The sequence below is a fragment of the Medicago truncatula genome, chromosome 1 (genome assembly GCF_003473485.1).
Source record: "Medicago truncatula cultivar Jemalong A17 chromosome 1, MtrunA17r5.0-ANR, whole genome shotgun sequence".
Classification (NCBI taxonomy): Eukaryota; Viridiplantae; Streptophyta; class Magnoliopsida; order Fabales; family Fabaceae; genus Medicago; species Medicago truncatula.
Window position 1 is genome coordinate 7,911,143 of NC_053042.1, and position 21,060 is coordinate 7,932,202.

General features: G+C 32.4%; 1 protein-coding gene across 2 annotated transcripts; it reads left to right on the forward strand.

Moving 5' to 3' along the window:
• Positions 1 to 12,693: 12,693 nt before the first annotated feature.
• On the forward strand, positions 12,694 to 17,900 carry LOC25482197 (filament-like plant protein 4). 2 transcript variants are annotated; one of them, XM_013610722.2, is made up of 6 exons: positions 12,694 to 12,885; positions 13,415 to 13,546; positions 14,008 to 14,227; positions 14,319 to 16,761; positions 17,033 to 17,075; positions 17,167 to 17,900. In XM_013610722.2, the coding sequence occupies exons 2-6, from the start codon at positions 13,442 to 13,444 to the stop codon at positions 17,599 to 17,601; spliced, it is 3,246 nt and encodes a 1,081-aa protein (XP_013466176.1). In that variant the 5' UTR covers positions 12,694 to 12,885; positions 13,415 to 13,441; the 3' UTR covers positions 17,602 to 17,900. The 2 variants fall into 2 exon arrangements, with proteins under 2 accessions (XP_013466176.1, XP_024631197.1); XM_024775429.2 differs by lacking the exon at positions 12,694 to 12,885 and adding an exon at positions 13,004 to 13,215.
• The last annotated feature ends 3,160 nt before the right edge of the window (positions 17,901 to 21,060 follow it).

The following is a 21,060-nucleotide window of genomic DNA, read 5'->3' on the forward strand; positions in this document are numbered from 1 at the left end:
AAAGAAATGATTAGCAAAACAAATGACTTTTGTTTTGAATTAGGATGGAGAACTAATACTAAACCATTCAAACTTAGTTTTTTAATGTAAAGACATTCAAATGTAAATCAGTTAATAACATACTAGGTTGGAACTTGGAATGGAAGGTATCCAAGAATTATGTATGGGAAGTTTGTCAAAGTGCTCAATCCTAGGTTGTATTAGCATAAAATAAAATATAGAAGAATAATTGGGAACAAATATTATTGTTAATTATTTTGTAGTTGGTTGGTGGGGATGGTTTGTCAGTTAGTGTTTTTCTTTTTAAAGTTAGTTGTGGTAAAAATGTAGGTGACGTTACTTGTACATTCTAAGCAGTGAGAATGTGACACCTGCTGAGGCAGAGAGTGACATTTTTTCTTAAGTAGATTAGGCAGTGAGTGACTTACACTGTCACTTCTGTTTTCAATTCGTTTATTTACTTTTTTAAGTTATAATACCAACTTTTGTTTTATTCAATTCTATTCTATAGTAGTGTCTACTCTCTGCCGACGGTGTGAAGGAGAAGTGTGAGTTTGGAGGTTTCTTTCTAGAATTAAGGCTTAATTTATGGCTTTAAGGCTTGTGTTAAAAAAACCATGTTTAAATGTGTTTTTGATCCCTGCACTTTTATCAGATTTTGATATTGGTTCCTGCGCTTTTTTTATTTGACATTGGTCCCTGCATTTTGTAAAAATATTGGTATTGGTCTCTCTGTTAACTTTCAGTTAAAAAAAAAACACAAAACTAACGGAGTGCCACATGGCCTAATCATCTCACGCCACGTGGCACCAATATCAATAGTTTTACAAAGTTCAAGACCAATACCAATAATTTTACAAAGTGTAGGGACCAATACTAATAGTTTTGTGTTTTTTTTTAACAGAAAGTTAACAGAGGGACCAATACCAATATTTTGATATAGTGTATGGACCAATTTCAAACAAAATAAAGTGTAGAGACCAATGCCAAAATCTGATGAAAGTTTATAGACTAAAGACATATTTAAGCCAAAAAATTATTGTGTTAAAAAGACTATCAACCAAATTCTATGCAGCAACGGAGCCAAAAATAATACTCAACGGGGGGCGCTTGATTTGCTTATTTTAAAAAATTGTTTCGATTTATTTAAAGTTAAGTAATTTAATATATGTTAAATTATATTCTTGTTCTTTAAGATCTCCTTCAAAAAATAAGTTATTGTTAGATCTGATTTTGATCTCAAAAGTCTTTTTTTTCATTTTGGTCTCTAAAGTCTTGGAATATATTGTGAACTTCTTTACATTGCAATCAAAGTTTATCATTTTGTTTTAAGTTCTTGCTTTATTTTTTGCACTTTTCATTTTATTTCCCCATTCTTTAAAATTCTGCAGTTTATTATTCAATCATTTACTTTTATGCATTATCATTCTATGTTTTTAATTACTACTTTTTGTCTACAATGAACATGAGTGAGTAGACCCCTTTAATATTGAGATTGTTGGATAAGTTTAATGATTAAATCTTATTCAAGTCAAGTCTAGAACTTTGTTTTATTTAAATTTGTTTTCTAATCTAATCTCATCATTTTTAAGTCGTATTTCAAATATCAATTGAAGGATCACAAGATGAAGATTGATATTAGAACAAATGAGATTAGATAAGGTGAGCAAAACATGTGAATAGTTTTGTAAACCTTTAGACTATAAGTTTCGCACTTAAATGATTTCAATGACCGTCAGCTATGAGAATAGGTTTGGTTGTTATTGAAATACATTCGTGTATTCTGAAAGGAAACGTGAAATATAATGGAGAAACTTGTCTTTAGAAAATGAGTTTAACGTAAGATAAAAATATGGGCTTGAATTGTTTGTGATTTGCTATTAAGACGAACCAATAGTCCTCATATGTTTTTTATAATCTAAATTTTGACAAAGAAACTATTCGACTTCTAAACTTGAACCTTTTCAACTAATCAACATTGAAAACGAAATCGATAATTACAATAACTCTCTATAGAACCGTATACTTGCGGATCGTATCAAAAAGTCAGATATAACCTAAAGTGCGTTGATCAAGTAAACAAGCTTTACAAGAAAGTTATTGCAAGTTTGTAGAAACATAGTTACTCAAAGGAACATGTGTTAATCTTAGATTAAGAAAAGTTATTAAGTAAGACATTTATGAAAACAAGGAACATATGGAGTTTTTTCTTTCTTTCTATAAATAGTTGTAAACGTATGTATTATTAGTCGGAACCTGTACCTAATATCAAGTCCACGGTGTTCGCAAATTAATGGGTCGCTACAACGTTTCAACAATTTTAATTTCAGTAATTATATTTCTTTTCTTTAAGTTTCTTGTTTTTTTTTTTTTGAAGGGAAGTTTCTTGTTCTTTATTTGATTTCATTTACTTTTCATCAATGTAAATGATTTTCTTCTATCAATCAAGTGGTCTTTCGAGCCACTTGAATTCTTTAATTTATTTTCTTCAAATTTATGATTGGAGTTGTCCCATTTATCGGAGAATCTCACTCTCGTTATTTAGATCTTGATTATTTGTTGTCAATGTTGGTTTATAAGCCAAAAATCACCGTTAACAACTCTTTTAACATTTAAATATGTCAAAATCTATCATTTTGATATGGGTGAAGATCCTATTCATTTGGCAGAATAAATGGAGTTTTGTAAGTTGGAGAGAGATAGACACAAGAAATAGATGATGGGTCCTACCATTAAGCGGGTCCCACCTAGGGTTGGAAATGAGTCGAGTTGAATCGAATTCGTCTGAACTTGACTCGACTCGTTAAGAATTGGTTCGGCTCGAAATCGACTCGAGTTCGAACCGAACTTTTTTTACGCTCAAACTCGGCTCGTTTAATATTCGTAAAAGACTCGGTTCGACTCGTTAGGTTCAACTAATTTAAACCTCTTAAAAATTTTGGTCCAAAATTTAAAAAAAAAAAATACAAGAGACACATAATCAATTGATCAGATCAACATTTTGAGCAACAATATGGCCCAATACTTCAAAAATAAAAACAAAAACACAATTTAAACAAATAAATTGATAGAGGGAAACACAAAATTTACCGTAGTGAAATTGGGTCTCTACCACTACCTTGAACAGTGTAGCATATGCATCATTTATTTATAGGCAAAGCTTGCCATCTATTATGTATCCACTTCCGATGTGGAACTTATGAAAACAAAAGAATGTTACTTTGATATTTACAAGCTTATTTGCTATTAGTTGTGGCCCTATTTTTTATTTTTATTTTTTCTTTCTTTCTCAGAAGCCAAGTATAATAAGCCTCCACTTTATATCTAGATAGCATCACGATTGACAAGTAAAAACAATTAGAAAATTAAACATCAAATCTTGAACATGGTATGACCGTAAACAAAACAAGTATGAATTGAAGCATCTATGACAATTGGATATCAGCTGCAAATTTGTGGCATATTAATCAATAATTGGGGCAAAGTAATATGAAAGTTGATTGCATTTTTCTTATAAATGTAAACATGTAATGGAAGACAAGGAATAATGGTCCTGCCTTGTTTATCAATTTTATATTTTACTAGTTCTTGAAATTTACCGTTGATACAGTACAATACCATATCTTTACACAATCTCTTACAATTATAAACATGTAAACATTTATATAAATTTAAGTTCGGTTCATTTGGTTCATGAACCAAGTTCAACGAATTAATTATCGAATCGAGTCTCGAATATTTTCGAGTTGGTTCGGTTCATTGACAGCCCTAGTCCCACCATCATTAATTATATTTTACTTTTTTCAAGATTTTATGTGTCTTTATCTCTCCAAATTGAAGAAATGGAAAAACATATAAATGGAGAGAATCCTAACCCATTCGATACATGTGGGATGCTAAATGTGATATCTCTTCCACCGAAATCCAAAGTTTAGCTTGTCAATATTGTGTAAGATGAACTTCCATTAAACCTAAAATTCACTTTTAAATAACCATACTTAATCGATTTTAATAATTTTTTAAATATTTTAATTTTATTTTCAGTTGTTTCATATTTTATAATAGGGTTTAAAACTATATGTTAATGAAATTGTGAATAAAAAATAGAGAAAAATATGTATTCAAAATTTGATTATATTAAAATGAACCCGCAATGCTATTTTTCTTTGAAATGTGTTAGATTATTTTTTTTGCTAGATTATTAGAAATAAAATAAAAAACTATTGAGGGACTAACACGTAGAGTTTAACTTAAGAGGGGAGGGGAATGTAATTTAAGCTTCTCTTCAAGCATCTTTGAGGGGATGAGAGTGTAATTTACTCTATTTTAAATAAGAAGTTGCGATGAAGAACAAAAATGATTTTATTTTAAATAAAATAAGTTAATAAATCAAAAGTAATAAATATTTTTTACGAGGATTGATTTGTAATAAGATAAAGTTTATTCTTACAGTGGTCTATCAGCAAGAAGGGATGGCAATGGGTACCCAATGGATAGGGTACTACAATGCCCATCCCCATACCCGCATCTGTAAAAATTACACGTACTCGTGCCCGTACCTCGTGTGCAACTACTTTAGTGCCCTTCTCCATACTCTATGGGTATCTAAGTGCCCATACCCGCACTCATTACCCGCACTTTAACTATGAAAAGACAATAAAAACATCACACTTGAAATAAAACTATGGTCTAAATCTCTTAAAATTAACTCATAAAATAATACAAATCGTAGTATTTAGTCAAATTAAAAACATCCAAAATATCTCTAAAAAATTGTACACCAAGATGAAGTTGTTATTGTATTAAACAGTTTTTTGGTTTAGGTTTTAGTTTAAGTTTAGCTAAATAAATTATTTAATTATACGCTAAAAAAAAATTACTTATGATATTAAATAAATATGTATATGCGGTGTTGCGGGGCTGAGCAGTATAGTACCCTTACTCGTGCCCAAATCCATTTAAATTCGTGGGTATTATCTGAACCCGTCCTCAGACCCATGATAGTGAGGTTTTACCCTACCCATTATGAGTATTTTGTGCGGGTATCCATTGAACATGAGTCCAATTGCCATCCCTAAACAAGACACCAAGTGACATTGCATCAACAATTATGCTATTGGCCAACCAAAATAACTTTTTAAAAAAAGTCATTTTCTTGACTACACCATAGAAGCACCCTTCATTTAGTTGTTGAGATGAAATGTTGTCGTTTTTGAAGGACGCGTGTGTCAAAATCTTTATAACCTGGTCCCCTCATTCTGAAAGTGCTAATCCAAAAAATTCAATACAATACGTGTGGGTGCCAACTGTTTTACCCTTTTTCTCATTGGATCCTTTGTGGCCTATGTCCCTCTCTCATGGGTGAATCAAACTTTGATACGACCCACTAATATACCTTTTGTGAGTTATTTTTAAATTATAATACTATATGTAAAGTTACATATTATTCTTTAAATTTAAATAATATGACTAAGAAAAATGTTTGTGCAGTTTTCTAAAAGAAATTTATATAGACATTTAACTTGGTGGATTCGTTTAACGATAGGATTCACTATCTATTTTTTGTATCTATCTCTTTTTAAATTGTATCTTTCATTTATTTTGTCAAATAGAGAAGATCTTAACCTCATATTTGTGCTCAATTGCATGAGTTAAGATTCTCTTCATTTATAATCATCTCAATTTCTTCCATTTAAAGAGATGAAGATACAAAGAAGTTTGAAAAAAGTATAAACTAATTAATAATAAGGGGGAAAGGAAATTAGAAGGAAAAACAAGGATACCCAAAAAGAATTTGAATATGAGAGAAGCTAAAGGAAAAAAAATAAGTATTGTGTGTTTTGTTTGTGAGAGTATAGGAAATAGTGTGAGTTGTTGATAAATCTACGAGTTTGTTGAAGAAGTTGGAGATTTTTGGATAATTATTTTACCAAAAAAATTAGATTCAATTAAAAAACGCCACATAATTTTAAATATGTAATAAACATGTATTTATCAACCCAGCATAAAACATCTTCAATTTTTCATTATCATTTGTCACCATTAACCAAAAGAAAACAGCATCCAAAATTCACAAGAAAGAGAATAGCATGCAAAAACTAAAATTTAAAATTGAAAAATTAAAGACTTAATTGCAGTTTTAGTCCCCTATTTTCAGTAACTCTTGAAATTGGTCCGTTCGTTTTTAAATCATTCAATTTTGGTCTCTTTCTCCTATTTTAAGACTAAAAAACAGTGATGGACATATTTTAATTGACATGACATACAATCAATGATGTAAAATGATTAATACCAATGTAATTATCTGAAAACTCTCTATAAGTTTCAATTTTAACATGACATAACACCATCTTTAAGTTTAAAAATCTAAAAGATGAACCAAAACTAGGTGATTATGAAATGGAGGGACAAATTATCTGAGTGAGTGAAAATGGGATGACCAAAGCTACAATTAAGCCAAAATTAAACAAATGACTTCCAAAAACTAAAAAAACAGGACATCTTAATGTTGTGAGTTTGTGGGATCCTATATTGAGTTTGATCATCACGTTAGATTAAAAGAAACCACACAAGTGAGTTTGACACCACATCTTCACTCTAAACCTTAAGTCATTAATATATGGGTTATATCACTTATATGTTGTTCAACATCTATTATTGCATCCAATGTAGAACTTTAAATCACAATTGACACGTTAACCTCTTTCTCTCAAGTATGAGACTCTCTGCATCTCTATAATCTACCATCAAAAACTACTATTGTTTCCCCCACAAAGTTGAACCCGGCTATGGTATTGTCGTTGGACCGTACGGGAGAGACAATACTGGTGTGGATTGACTCATTGAACACAAAGCGATCATACAAATGTGCATGATGCCACATCTTCACCCAATATATTAAATTTGGCGAAAGTCTAGCCTGTGCTTGGCACGGGTTTCCATACTAGTTTCTTCCATTTGAAGAGATAAAGATACAAAGAAGTTTGAAAAAAGTATAAACTAATTAATAATGGTGGGACACACTTAGTGGTAGGATCCAATATCTATTTTTTTTTTGTCTACCTCTTTTCAAATTGTATACTGAATTTATTTTGTTCAAATCCTTTCCATCTCCATTTGCTAAAAAAGAAAATGCTAACAAGTGTTCCTAGAACATTTGTTAAAAAGTCTAAAGAAGAAATTTTGTTTTAGTAAGGATGCATTTAACATATTAAAAGTTTAAAAAGTAAATTTTGCTACATAAAACAATTTATTAACTCTTGCAATAGGAGGAGTTAGAATACTCTCCATTCCATTTATTGTCCTCTCAATTTTCTTTCATTTGAAAAGATAAATGAAGTTTTAAAAAATAAATTATTAATAATAGTAAGACTCATTTAGTGATAGGATACACTATCTACTTTTTTTAACATTTTTTTCTATTTATTTTAAGGTCTTAGTAACAAGTACCCTTAATTAACCTTCCTGGTTCACATTCTAGACATTTCCAAACCTTTACCCTCTTTTTCAGTTTCCAATTTATTCCTTAGTCCACACAAATGTAGAATCCAAAGAAAAAGTCAGACTCTTCAATGTGCATTGTTTGGCTACTCCTGGAAAGTCTCGTAAAAGTACCTTGCATGCATGTGGGTTTAATTTGCAGAGAAAATATATGGACAGGGATACCCTTGTAGTACACACCAATTATCAAATAAAAAAATTGCTCAAAGCAATAATCAAAATCTTCAAAATCGCTTTCTCATTCTTTCATGCAGCTTACTCTTGCTCCAGTGGCCATTTATAATCTCTTTTTATTTATGGGTCCATCCAATAAAAATTTATTTCCTCTAGTCTTTGTCAAATAGCTTTTTTGGAGCAATAGCAAAATAATTTTTTCGAGAAAGCGATTTTGCCTCATATATTGGCATCGTTGGAAAAAGAAACTTGAAAAATACGTAACTAAAATATGATATAATATAATACAACTAGTATATTTTCCGGCGTTGCCCAGTTAGACATATAAGTTTGTGTAAATTATAGAAGCACAAACAAATATAATTAACTGAATTTAGTAAAATTATTAACATATATAGAATAAAATAAACATTTTTTTTTAAGTATTCGGACTTGCAAAAATTTAGAAACGACAATGTGTTCCTATAGACTATTGGGTTCACGGTGTCCGCTGTAATGGCATGCGCCAATTACGAATGGATGTCAATCCCTATTGCTATAATGACACGCACCAATTAAGAATGTCCGCTATACTGGGTTCACGCACAAAACAACATAAAAGATCAACATAAGCAAAAATACCTATTGCTAAACTATGGAACTCGTGAAATAATAATAATAATAATAATAATAATAATAATAATAATAATAAAACAAAATAGGAATGGATGCTACAAACTCAATTATGAATTATGAATAAGAATAGAGAGAAGAGTGATATTGTTGAATTGGAAAGAAAAAAAAAACAATAGTATAGGTGTTAGTTCAAGGACCTGAAACTCGTAGGTGTTTGTAATGGATGCCAGAAACAATAGTTCAAGGACCTGAAAGAAATAAAAAAACAATCAATAAACTCACTCGTAGGTGTTAGTTCCATCTTATATTATATATATATCTAAGCATAATCAGAAGAAATAATAGTATAGGTGTTTGTCAAACCTGAAGAAAGAAAAAGCTTAGATTAATAAAGGTTTGAGTTTAGGTTTCTGCTCAAAATATGTGATTGTGGTGATTGAATAATATGGTGTTAAAAGATTAGATAGTAACTAATTGAAACTTCTTTTCCTAAAAAAAAGAAAAAAAAATTTAATGGATAGTATTGAAAGTATTATATATAGTTTGTTGAGATATTTTGGCTACATAAAATATTAGAAATTAAATATAAAATTAAATAAAATGTTTAGTGGATAAGATCAAAAGTTTATTGAGATATTTATGTCAAATAAAATATAGAAAAAATAATAAAAATATTGAGAATAAACATGGAAGTGACACATGTCATAAAAAAACCTTACTTTATATATATACTTGGAAAATCAATTTTATATTTACAACTCATAGTATACTGTTTACCTATATTTGTTTGACCTAATCTTGTGCTTGTCGTTTTGGAAAACTAGAAGAAATAATTTGTAACGTAGCATGATTTAAAATTAAATGATTAAAAAATATGCCAACAATAGGTACTAGAATATCAATATATAAAATATATTAAAAAAATCCTCACCAGCAATTGTAAATTCAGCATTATAATCAAATAGATGTAATTAAAAAAATGAATGACACGACATCTTATAAGCTAAAACGATGGTCATTGGATGACCCTGCAAATTTTTTATTTGGTTGGTATCTTGCAAAACCGCTTATGTAACATTATTATATATAGATAGATTTTTTTTTTTTGAAAGATATATATATAGATAGATAGATAGATAAAATTATAGGGATTTGATTAAGTTTCGTTTTCATGGATTATTTGCAAAATTTATAATTTGGAGGAAAGATACATATAAATTATAAAATTTATAGTAATTTAGATAAATGTTGTATTGACTCTTACTTAACACTAAGTTCTTAAACAATTGCGTGCTTACGAAGTCTTGCCTTTTGTAACCCAATTTTCTTTCAAACATAGTTAATCAATTATTTGAACTCTATTGGGTAATTACTTATCTAGCTAGTCTTCAAAATTATTCAGCAAACATCTTAATAAGTTCATTGTTTATCCTTCAATTTTTTTGGTTTTCATACTACATTAGGGGTCTTCTAAATGAACTTTGTTTGCTTTATTTTATAGAAATAACAAGGTAAAATTTCGTGTTAGCTGAGTAATCATAGTTTTAATAAACTTGTCTAATTTCTTGATTTATCGTTAAACTGGTCGTAGGTATAAACTTTTTTTTTTTTTTTTTTTTTTTTTTTTTTTTTTTTTAGTTTTTTTTTTTTTAAATTGTCTATTTGGTTTTGTGGATTAGTTGTCTTACCTAACAATGTTGAAGGCGCATGCCACATTTGGTTTGGTATATTTTAAAAGTTAAATTAAATATTGGATTAAGATTTAGACTTCGTTTTTTTTTTTTTATATAAACGTTATCTGTTAAAATGTATTTTTTATTATATTGATTATTATTTGAAAATAAATTATCAAAATTTATACATGTATTATGATGATTTTAAAATTATCAAGTAAAGTTTAAAATATGTGACCTAATAAAATTGCATTCATTTATGTTTTTGCTTGATTATTAAATACACACACGTACTACATTACAAGAAAAAGAGATACAAAGATATACATATATGATATCTGTCACCTTGCAAGATTTGAAAATGAATGCTTTTGGTCCTTCATACTGTTTCCCATCCCACTAGTTTGGTCCCCCAGCTACTACTACTGACTCAAGTGAAAGATATATAGACGACAATGTGAAAGATAAAAGAAATATCACTAATGAGATTGAGAGTATTTCAACGCTGTAGGGAATGGATCTAAGAAACAAAGTGGTAAGGTAACCCTATGGATATGAAGAAGAATTTAAATCAATCAATTAAATTTGTTCGGTTTTTTCAATGTTTGAGGAGTTAGGACCGGAGAGAATTTTCAATGAAGAGATTCAACTTGAGAGAATCCAAATCCTTCTATTAATCTGAGTATCAATTTTAGATCATTTAAATTGATCATACGAAAACCGAACCAAATGTATTATTTTTTAAATGTGTTTATTTTATTATTTGACACTGAATTAATTATTTTTTCTTGAGGGGTATATGTTTTAACAAAAGACTAAATAAATATATGATTTAAACATCTTTTAGAATATAAGAATCTAATTTGAAATGAAAGACTATTTATTTTAAATATAATATTTAGAAATTTGCTAGCTGCTTTTTAGTAAAAATATTGTTTAGACGAGTTGAATTTCAGAATTTAAGAAGAAAAAAATTCTCCAGAGACTAATTAAAACTTTCTCTTATTAGCATTCCACAAAAGAATTAAGTTTGTAGTATCACTTTTTATTTATTTTAAAAAGTATAAACCAAAAGTCACATACATTGAGTGGAGGGGTACACCTACACCCTTATATGTAATACCTGTCTATTTATCACTTAAAATATTTTAATCATCGGTTGTTTTTTATGGACATTTAGGGTAATTTTCCCTTCTAAAGATGAGCTCATGGTGAACACTTTTTCATAGTACACCCTTTCTGAAAATAGATACACTTTTATCAAGACCAATACAATTATATCATTACTTTATACACATATCAAGTGATAATTAGTAACCTAAAAAAGTTATTGGTTCTGAAATACGTAACACTATAGTTTAAGCTTGGAAGTATTACAAAAAAGGGCATAAATGTATAAGTAGAGTAACCTGATGAATTTAATTAATTTTGTAAGTATAGGACGTTGATATAATGTCAAGTAGTGGTAATATTTATTGATTTAGAAAGCCGCCAACTCATATATGTCGTCCATGTCTATGCAAGCTAGGTTACAAATACTCATGAGCTGTATTTTATGTTATGGACTATGAAATATGAACTATAGTACAAAAGAAAAATAAAAATATGCCAGTGGCAGTAAGTGACGGTGGTCCAATAAAAAGTCTTTGTAATCAAGCTTGTCTCAATTGGAAAACATAATTTAATCATAAAATTTCTATTTTACTTGAAACTATTGTTTATGCAAAGTGAAAGCAAAATTATGACTTTCCTTTCCCTCTCCCATTATCGGGTACAGCTCATACATAAATTCAGCCACAAGCTTTAACCAACAACGGTGCAAGGACTTTTTCATCCCATTCCCCCTTCCATGCATTTTCATTTTTTATTTATATTTTGACCATGAATCAATAGAGTTGTGTCTGGACACCACAACATTACCGTGAATCAAAATTTAAATCTTAACTGAAATATATTTTTATATGTAATGTTTGATATACTTTAAATATGATTAAATTTATAGGCAATAAGTTTTTATTTTTTATTTTTTATCTAAATGACAATAGTCTTATGAAACTTATACACGCAAATAGAAGAGTCAGGGTTTGAACCCCATTTATAACGTTTGATATAACAACATTGTCATTTTTATCAATTGAACAAGAACTTGTAAACATATATCTCTGTTATTTTTATTAAAAAAAATAGTTCATCCGAAGAGTATACTTTTTGTGTGTTAATCATTAGATTTTCAAAGAAAAAAGACTTTGGTAATTTAAAGTTTGATCGTAAGATAAATATAATCTGGCCAAAATTTCTTCCCAAAAATCAAACTCTATTTTTTCAAATGATTCTTCTTCTTTAAATGGAGTTCATCAACCATTTAAACTCAATTATTTGGTTTATTTTATTTGAATGAAAATAGTATAATTTATTATCATAATAATAGTAGCCTACACTACTTAAAATTATTAAAAACTTAATTCTTTTGACTAAATTGCTAATTACTCCTAAGCCTTACAAAGAAAAACGTCCAAATTACTCCTACTTACTACTACTAGTAAATAAACGATGCTATAGTAAAAAGCATGCATTTGCCATGAATAATAATAATACAATGATGCTTTTCTAGTATTTAATTTAATTTAATAGTACTATAGTATTTTGATTTTATTATTTATTGATTGATTGAACATAAAATTCTAAGTAAGTTAAGTGAGAAAAGACTATAGTATAGTAGTAGAAGGTAAGGTGTTGCTTTTAAAAGAAGCACCTAATTCTAATTCCCAAAAATCTTTCTTAGCCACCATCACCACTACCACTACCACTACCACCTCCTCAATTCAATATCACAATCACATTCTCTCTTCTCTTCAATCTCTTCTTCTTAAACCCAAACTACCTCTCTCATTTATTAATTTATTTATTTATTCATTTTTCTTCTGTAAGTTCATTTTACTCTCTTCTTCTTCTTCTTCTTATTATTATTATTATTATAGTTTTTTTCTGAAGAGAAAATATATTAATTTTGTTGGATGATGATGATGATATAAACAGAGGAAAGTGTAGTAGTTGGATCTTGAAGATCACATTGGATTAATTTTTATTATCACTGTGTCTCACACTTTGAATGCATTGGTACAATTATAGTAATTTAAGGGACCCATTTCATATCATAATCATAATAATATTAATAATCAATCTTATAATAACCAAATTCTACCATCTCATCTGGGCCTTCTCTGTTTGTTGCATTTCTTCTGTTTATGTGATTGTGAGTGTTCACTTTTTTCATTCCACCACCGACACTATTCACCTTAGTGCATGTAATCATTTCTGTTGAAAATAAATATATATATGGATAATGATTATTGATTATTACTTTCTCTTGTTATTTTCTTTGGAAACATAAAAGGCTTGTTTTTGTTTTTGTTTTTTTATTTATATAAGGTTGTGTTTTTTATTTGTTGTAGAAGGTGTTTTGTATTGTGATTTGAGATATGGATAGAAGATGGCCCTGGAAGAAAAAATCATCTGATAAGACTGTTCTTGAGAAAGTTGCTGCTGAATTGGACTCTGCTGGTGCATCTAATCAACCCAATCAGGTATATGTTTTGTATAATCCTTGTTCGGCATGTGTCAGTGTCCGTGATTAAATTCAATGTATCAGTGTCAATGCTTCATAGGGTATATGTTTATTGGCATTTCACATAAGATTCAAGTATTTTTCATTTGACTTCTAAATTCTGCTTAATTTTTATGCATGGCCTAAGTTTTGAACAATTTCTGTTATTTTTGTTAACATTTCATATGAAAGTTTCTTACTTTTCTGCTATGGCCTTTTTTTAATCGCGGGTTTATGGTTAGCACATTATGAAGCATAATAGATGCGGCTCATTTTTAGATATGTGTTTGTGTGTGGGATTTGAACTTGGATAATTGGATTGAATACTTTACCTAACTAATACTCCATCTGTCTTGCTTTATATTGATACGGCAATATGATTAAGTTCGTTTATCTTTGTTTTCTGATTCTCTGCGCTGTTTCTTTTGCTTATGCAAGCAGGATGTTTATAAGAAGCCGAACTATGTCCAAATCTCTGTAGAGTCATATTCACATCTGACGGGTTTGGAGGATCAAGTGAAGACATATGAAGAAAAGGCTCAGACACTTGAGGATGAGATCAATGAATTAAATGAAAAACTGTCAGCAGCAAACACAGAGATAAATACCAAGGAAGCTTTGGTAAAACAACATGCTAAAGTAGCTGAAGAGGCTGTCTCAGGTATGCTGTTTTTATGTAAAATAAAGTTCTTTGATATTTAAAGTGTTTCCTTTTTTGTTTCCTGAGTTAAAGTTCTGTTCAAATTTTCCAGGCTGGGAAAAGGCAGAAGCAGAAGCTTTGGCGTTGAAGAACAGTCTAGAATCTGTCACTCTTTCGAAACTGACTGCTGAGGATCAGGCTTCACAGTTAGACGGTGCTCTTAAAGAGTGTATGCGACAGATAAGAAACCTGAAAGAAGAACATGAACTGAAAATACAGGATATTTCCCTTGCAAAAACCAAGCAATTGGACAAGATTAAGGGTGACCTTGAGGCTAGGATACGGAACTTTGAACAGGAACTTCTCAGGTCTGCTGCTGATAATGCGGCTCTGTCTAGGTCCTTGCAGGAGCGCTCCAACATGCTAGTAAAACTAAGTGAAGAAAAAGCTCATGCTGAGGCTGAAATTGAGCATCAAAAGAACACCGTAGAATCATGTGAAAGAGAAATCAATTCACTTAAATATGAGCTGCATGTTATTTCCAAAGAGCTTGAAATTCGCAATGAAGAAAAGAACATGAGTATGAGGTCTGCAGAAGCTGCTAACAAGCAGCATATGGAGGGTGTTAAAAAAATTGCTAAATTAGAGGCTGAGTGTCAAAGGTTACGTGGTCTAGTACGGAAAAAGTTACCTGGTCCTGCTGCGCTTGCACAAATGAAGCTGGAAGTTGAAAGTCTTGGCCGAGATTATGGCGAAACTCGATTACGGAAATCTCCTGTTAAATCTTCTAGTCCTCATTTCTCTCCGGTACCCGATTTCTCCCTCGAGAATATACAGAAATTCCAGAAAGATAATGAATTTCTTACAGAGCGCTTATTGACAATGGAAGAAGAAACAAAGATGCTGAAAGAAGCTTTGGCAAAACGTAACAGCGAATTGCAGGCTTCAAGAAGTATGTGTGCCAAAACACTTAGCAAACTTCAAATTTTGGAAGCACAAGGCCAGACAAGTAATCAGCAGAAGGGATCTCCAAAATCTCCCATCCATATGAACCATGAAAGCATATACAGCCAAAATACAGGCTATGCAGCAAGCATGATCTCCATTTCTGAAGATGGTAATGATGATGCGAGAAGTTGTGCCGAGTCTTGGTCGACAGCAATAATCTCTGAGCTATCCCAACTCCCAAAAGAAAAGAATGCTGATGAATTGGGCAAATCTGAGGCGACTAAGAAGTTAGAACTGATGGATGACTTCCTAGAGGTGGAGAAATTTGCTGGATTATCAGATGATTCTAATGAAGACGCCTCTTTGCCATTTACTTCAAACAATAAGACAGACGAAATCATGACCAATGATGTATCCGAAGTCAGTACCAGCAAAGATGATATATCCGAGCCTGAAAAGAAGAGTGATTTGAATCCATTGCAAAGCCAAGAGTCTCCTGCTGCAGGATCACCAGTCCCCAGTCCCCGTGGGATTGATAGCTTTTCACCAGCAGATCTTCAATCAAGAATACTGTCAGTGTTTGAATCTATGGCTAAGGATGCTGATGTAGGTAAGATCCTGAAGGATATTAAACATGTTCTTGAAGAAGTACATGATACTTCCATCCAAGACTCTGTAGCTGAAATTCCCGTCGATGTGCCAGCTTCTGATACTCCATGTGATAAAAAGGATGATCCTGAAGATGTTTGTTCAGTTTCAGAAAAAGAACTTATATCATCCCAAGAACCTTCTGAGTGTATGCAGATAACTTCTGATATAGAAGCTGCAATTTCTCAAATTCACGACTTCGTATTGTTCCTTGGCAGAGAAGCAATGACAGTTCATGATATATCTTCTGATGGAGATGGTATAAGCCAAAAGATGGAGGAGTTTTCTGTTACTTATAATAAAGTCAAATGCCATGAAGCAAGTTTGCTACAGTTTGTTCTTGATCTGTCTCATTTCTTGGCTAAAACAAGTGAATTCAGATTTAATATCCTTGGTTATAAGGGTATGGAAACTGAAACTAACAGTCCTGATTGCATAGATAAGATTGCTCTGCCTGAAAATAAGTTAGTTCAAGAAAATTCGTTGGGAGAGAGATATCAAAATGGTCATTCTCATATTCTCAATCCCTGCTCTAATCCTGAGGTTCCTGATGATGGAAATTTGACATCAAGTTATGAATCAAATGTCACGTCACAAAAGTTCTCCATGGAGGACTTTGAGGAATTGAGATTAGAGAAAGAGAAGGCAATTGTGGATCTGTCAAAATATTCTGAAAATCTTGAAATGACAAAATTGCAGTTACAAGAGACCGAGCAACTTCTAGCTGAAGTTAAATCACAATTGGCTTCTGCTCAAAGGTCAAACAGCTTGTCCGAGACTCAACTCAAATGCATGGCAGAGTCATACAGATCACTTGAAACACGTGCACAGGAGTTTGAAACTGAGCTCAACCATCTACGAATGAAGACAGAAACTCTTGAGAATGAACTTAAAGATGAAAAGAGATCTCATGAAGCAGCTTTGGCAAAGTGCAAGGAGCTAGAAGAACAATTGCAAAGGTTAGACATCTATCCAATATCATATAGTGTGTAGGTACTGAAATTAGTTTATTCTGCATAATCCATTCCTACTCGCAGGCCTGTTCACAACAGTGGAATTTATGTTGGTTTGAGTAAGAAAACGTAGGATTAGTACTATCATTGTGTGCATTTTAATTGCCTGCTAACATTAACTTACCATACAAGTATGCAGATATTTTTCAAATATTTTTGCAAAACTGACTATGCCAATTCTATTTCTACTTCCTCCTTTCGTTACTTTGTCTATTAGGAATGAGAGTTCAGCTGCTGATAATGAAATTCAGACTAAAAAGGTAAACCACCGATTCCATTCAAATAGAAAGCCAGGCTGGATTTAATTCCATTAAATAGAAATCTAAGATTGAATTATTTTCTTGAACATAGGAGAGAGACTTGGCTTCTGCTGCTGAAAAGTTAGCCGAGTGTCAGGAAACCATATATCTTCTTGGCAAGCAGCTAAAAGCTATGCATCCTCAAACAGAACCGATGGGATCTATGTACAGTGAGAAGCTTTTGAAGGTTGAAGGCTTCACAGAGCATCAACCTCGGAGCCCAAATTTGCAGGATCAGGTGGAGATGGACGGAGCTAGTTTTGGTTTTATGCAAAGGCAGGGTGCAGAGTCCCCTTTGCATTTTACAAACACTTTATATAGTCCATCAGATAATGACTCAAACTTTCAAGCCATATCTCCTGTACACCATCCAAATCACAAGCCCACAAAGTCAGCCTCTTCATCAGCTTCTTCCACTCCTACACCGGAAAAACATGGCCGAGGTTTTAGTAGATTCTTTTCATCAAAAGGAAAAAACGGTCATTGAGCTTTTGCGGCATACAGGACCAGTGAAAATTCATGATATGAGGCTGCATGGTAATGATATTTGGACAGCACCAGGTTGCGAACCCCTTCATGATTTAACGAAATTGAGCTTGTGGGAGGTTTGTGTAGTTAAAGGAGAGGGTGCCATGAATGTCTGGTAATGATATTCTTGTATCTAATGTTGTACATGGTAACCATATGTTGTATTCTTTTCCTTTTCATTGTTTCCCTTTATATTTGTAAACATTGACATAGTCTCTGAAATATTACAGGATATGCTGAATATGTTACATTTCAAAATTTATGCTTTCCTTTAACAATGACTATGGTTTTTTAAAAGTTGTAACCATGGTCATAAATGACAGATTTCGTCAAATAAAATATATTACTATTAAAGGGGTGCGGTTATTATATTTTCTTTTCTTTCTTACCCCGAAATGGTATAGGTTCTAGACCATTTAGGTTAGGAAAAAATTCTAGCTCGAGAAATAAGAAAAAATTATGATATCTCACTTTTCACGAAAACTTTATTTCATACATATGTTACTTTCCCAAATATCTATGAAATATGCTCACTTCATTTCATTCAAATCAAATCATTGATGAAAAAAACATGAGTTTGATTTCTAAAGTTGTTTATTTGGGAGACAACTAAATCCATGTCTAATGTATGCTGTCTTGTGGATTGGTCTCGTAGTGGATCCATATCGTGCAAGTTTCTTAATAAGAATTAAAAAAAATGACAATCAACGATTTAATGAATAAATTACTAAATTATTTTTATTAACTATTGAAATTAAGCATCGGTGATTGTCATACAAGTTAAGTATAATGGTTTGAGAATTGTTCATTAACGCACTATTTATTTGAGTAAAAATAGTAATGTTATTTGAGTAAAAATAGTAATGTTATTTGAGTAAAAACAGATGCAGATGCAGACTCATTCCATGAGGTTCAGCTGTTTCGGAACATATAGCCTCTGTTCTCGTGTGGTCGGAAGGTCCTATCGGTCGTCGTAAGTGTTCCGGTCCAGGTTTCTTGGGTTGCAGCAGTGGTGGTGGGTACGAATCTGTACGATTTTTACCTGCTGAATCTTTATTCAGCCGCTGTACAACCCCTCTCTTTGGTGTTGTTCCGTTCCTGTGGTGTTTTAGGTGGTTTCAAGGGTGTACCTTGCATGGTGCTGGCGATGCATAAGGGAGTGGTGGTGATGTGTGGTGCCGATCTGTGTGGTCCATTTTTGGCGGCGGAAGGCGTGTAAGACTGTTGGTGGGTGGTCCGGTTGGAGTGTAGGTGGTGACGGGGTGGTCCGGTTGGAGTGTAGGTGGTGACGGGGTGGTCGGTGGTAGTGACGGACGTGTTGTATCGAGGGGGTAATGTGTGGTGCCGAGAGGTGTGGTTCGTTTCCGGTGGCCGTACGTGTGGAGGCATCTCTTCCATTCATGATTAATCCTCCTTCAACGAACTTCTGGATCGTTTGTCGTCGTAAGGATCGTGATGGTTGAGGTTTGTTCGTGTCGGTGGTCGTGGGCTTCAGATTCTGCTTGTTTTGGTGGCAGACTCCCCGAGGTCACTGTGTGTTTCGTTTTTTACTACTTCGATGTTGTATTCTGTTGTGTGGTGGTGGTGCGTGGTTGTGGTTTGTTTGGACTCGGATCTGGTGTCGGAACGGTTTTGCGAATGGGAGATTTATAAGAGGGTGGCTGGTGTTTTTTAGGTGAGGAGGAAGGTATTTGTTGGGGTGACTCCTTTTTGGAGGCTGGCTCTGTTACTCGGGTCCATGTTCGTCGTCACTAGCTCTTGTTTGCGTCTTTGGGGTTGTCAAGGTGTTTAGGGTGTTTGGAGGGAGTGTGTCCCGTTGTGTTTGATCCTTTTCCTTGTGACTGATTTGTTGTCTGCACCAATCGCATATCATTGTTTATCGTCTTACATATTGTGTGCTGGTTTCCAGTGGGCCGATTATTTTTGCTTCGAGATCGGGAGTTGGTGTCTAGTTGCAATTATGTTTGACTTGATATGTTGTTCTCTGGTGTACTGGGGGCGAGGGGTGCCCTGCTGATTTGGTTCTAAAGTCTGGTGGGCCGATCACTTTTGATTCGAGATCGGGAGTCAACTCTTTTGCTGAAGTTGGTTTTTGGCCTTTTGTTTTGTGCTCTTTCGGTGGATCGGTGGTCGAGAGGTTGTGGAAGCTGCTTGTCCATTCGGTTAGGAGCTTTTGAAATGTGGCTCAGTTTGGGTGTTGAAGTCTGGGAGTTTTATTTTGAGGGGTGTTCTATGGGGGTGAGTAGTGGCGATGGGTGGTTGTGGACCGTGTTTACAGTGTTTTGTTTCTGTTAAGGTGTCCGTCTTAGGTGATGATGTGATTCGGTGGGTTATCTTCAGAGGCTTCAAGCAAGAGATCAATTAGAATTGCAAAAACAAAATCACCATAAAAAGATTAGAATTTCATTACTTATACACACAAAATCCCATGTAACTCGTGGAGTGGACAACATTGAAGAATAATTCAAAAGGTGAATGTGCATTTTTTCTAAAGTTACTATTTGTAGCCTTTTGATTCCACGGTAAAAAGCAACCACAACACCGTCTGAGATGACGAAACGCTCAGGCAAACACATGCTTAGAAGAACGGTATAGAAAGGACATAATCTTGTTTTATAGCTACTTATCTGAAAATTTGGTATACATAGAGGCTCTATTCCGGAAAAATTTTCATTTGCAAAGCCATATCTTGCTCACAGGTGTGTAGAAGTTTAATCATGATGGGTCTTTCACTATTCCAAAAATGTATTATTCATTTATTGACATAAGAATATGTGATGACAGTATATTTGATTTGGTATAAAAAAAACAATTGCTCAAAAAGAAAAAAAGACAATATATTTTGATCATGTTTGATTTAGCAAAAACATTACAAAATAAATAAATATGTGCTTACTCATTTTAAGTTGTCGATGGTTGCATAAGTAGAGCTTTACCAATGGTGCAACCACTAAACCACATGAATTGCTCGAGTGAGTTACACTGTAACAATCACTTAAAGCATTTGATCTATTTTTTATTTTTATTTTTTTACTTTTGGAATGCAACCCTCAAGAATATCAATAAATCTTATTTTGAATTATTTAAGTAATTTCAAGTGCTGCTTTCATGAAATTGATTTATTCTTTTGAACATCGTTAACTAGCTGCTTGTCATAGAAGTCATTTTCCACTAGGTAGATAATAGAGATTCAAATGACAAACCCAAATTAATCTCTTAAAACTAAGCTAAGAATGATAAGAGAGACCTCCTATTGGAGATTTTGTTTATTAGATTAAAAGGTAGGTCGATTGTAAAAAAGTAACGACATAATAGAGGGCCCTTAATTTATTGTTGTGTGAAAAAATGCAACAACAATCGGAAAACAGTAACACATTGGTGTAGTTTATACACAACCTTATTGACACTCATCTTGTCT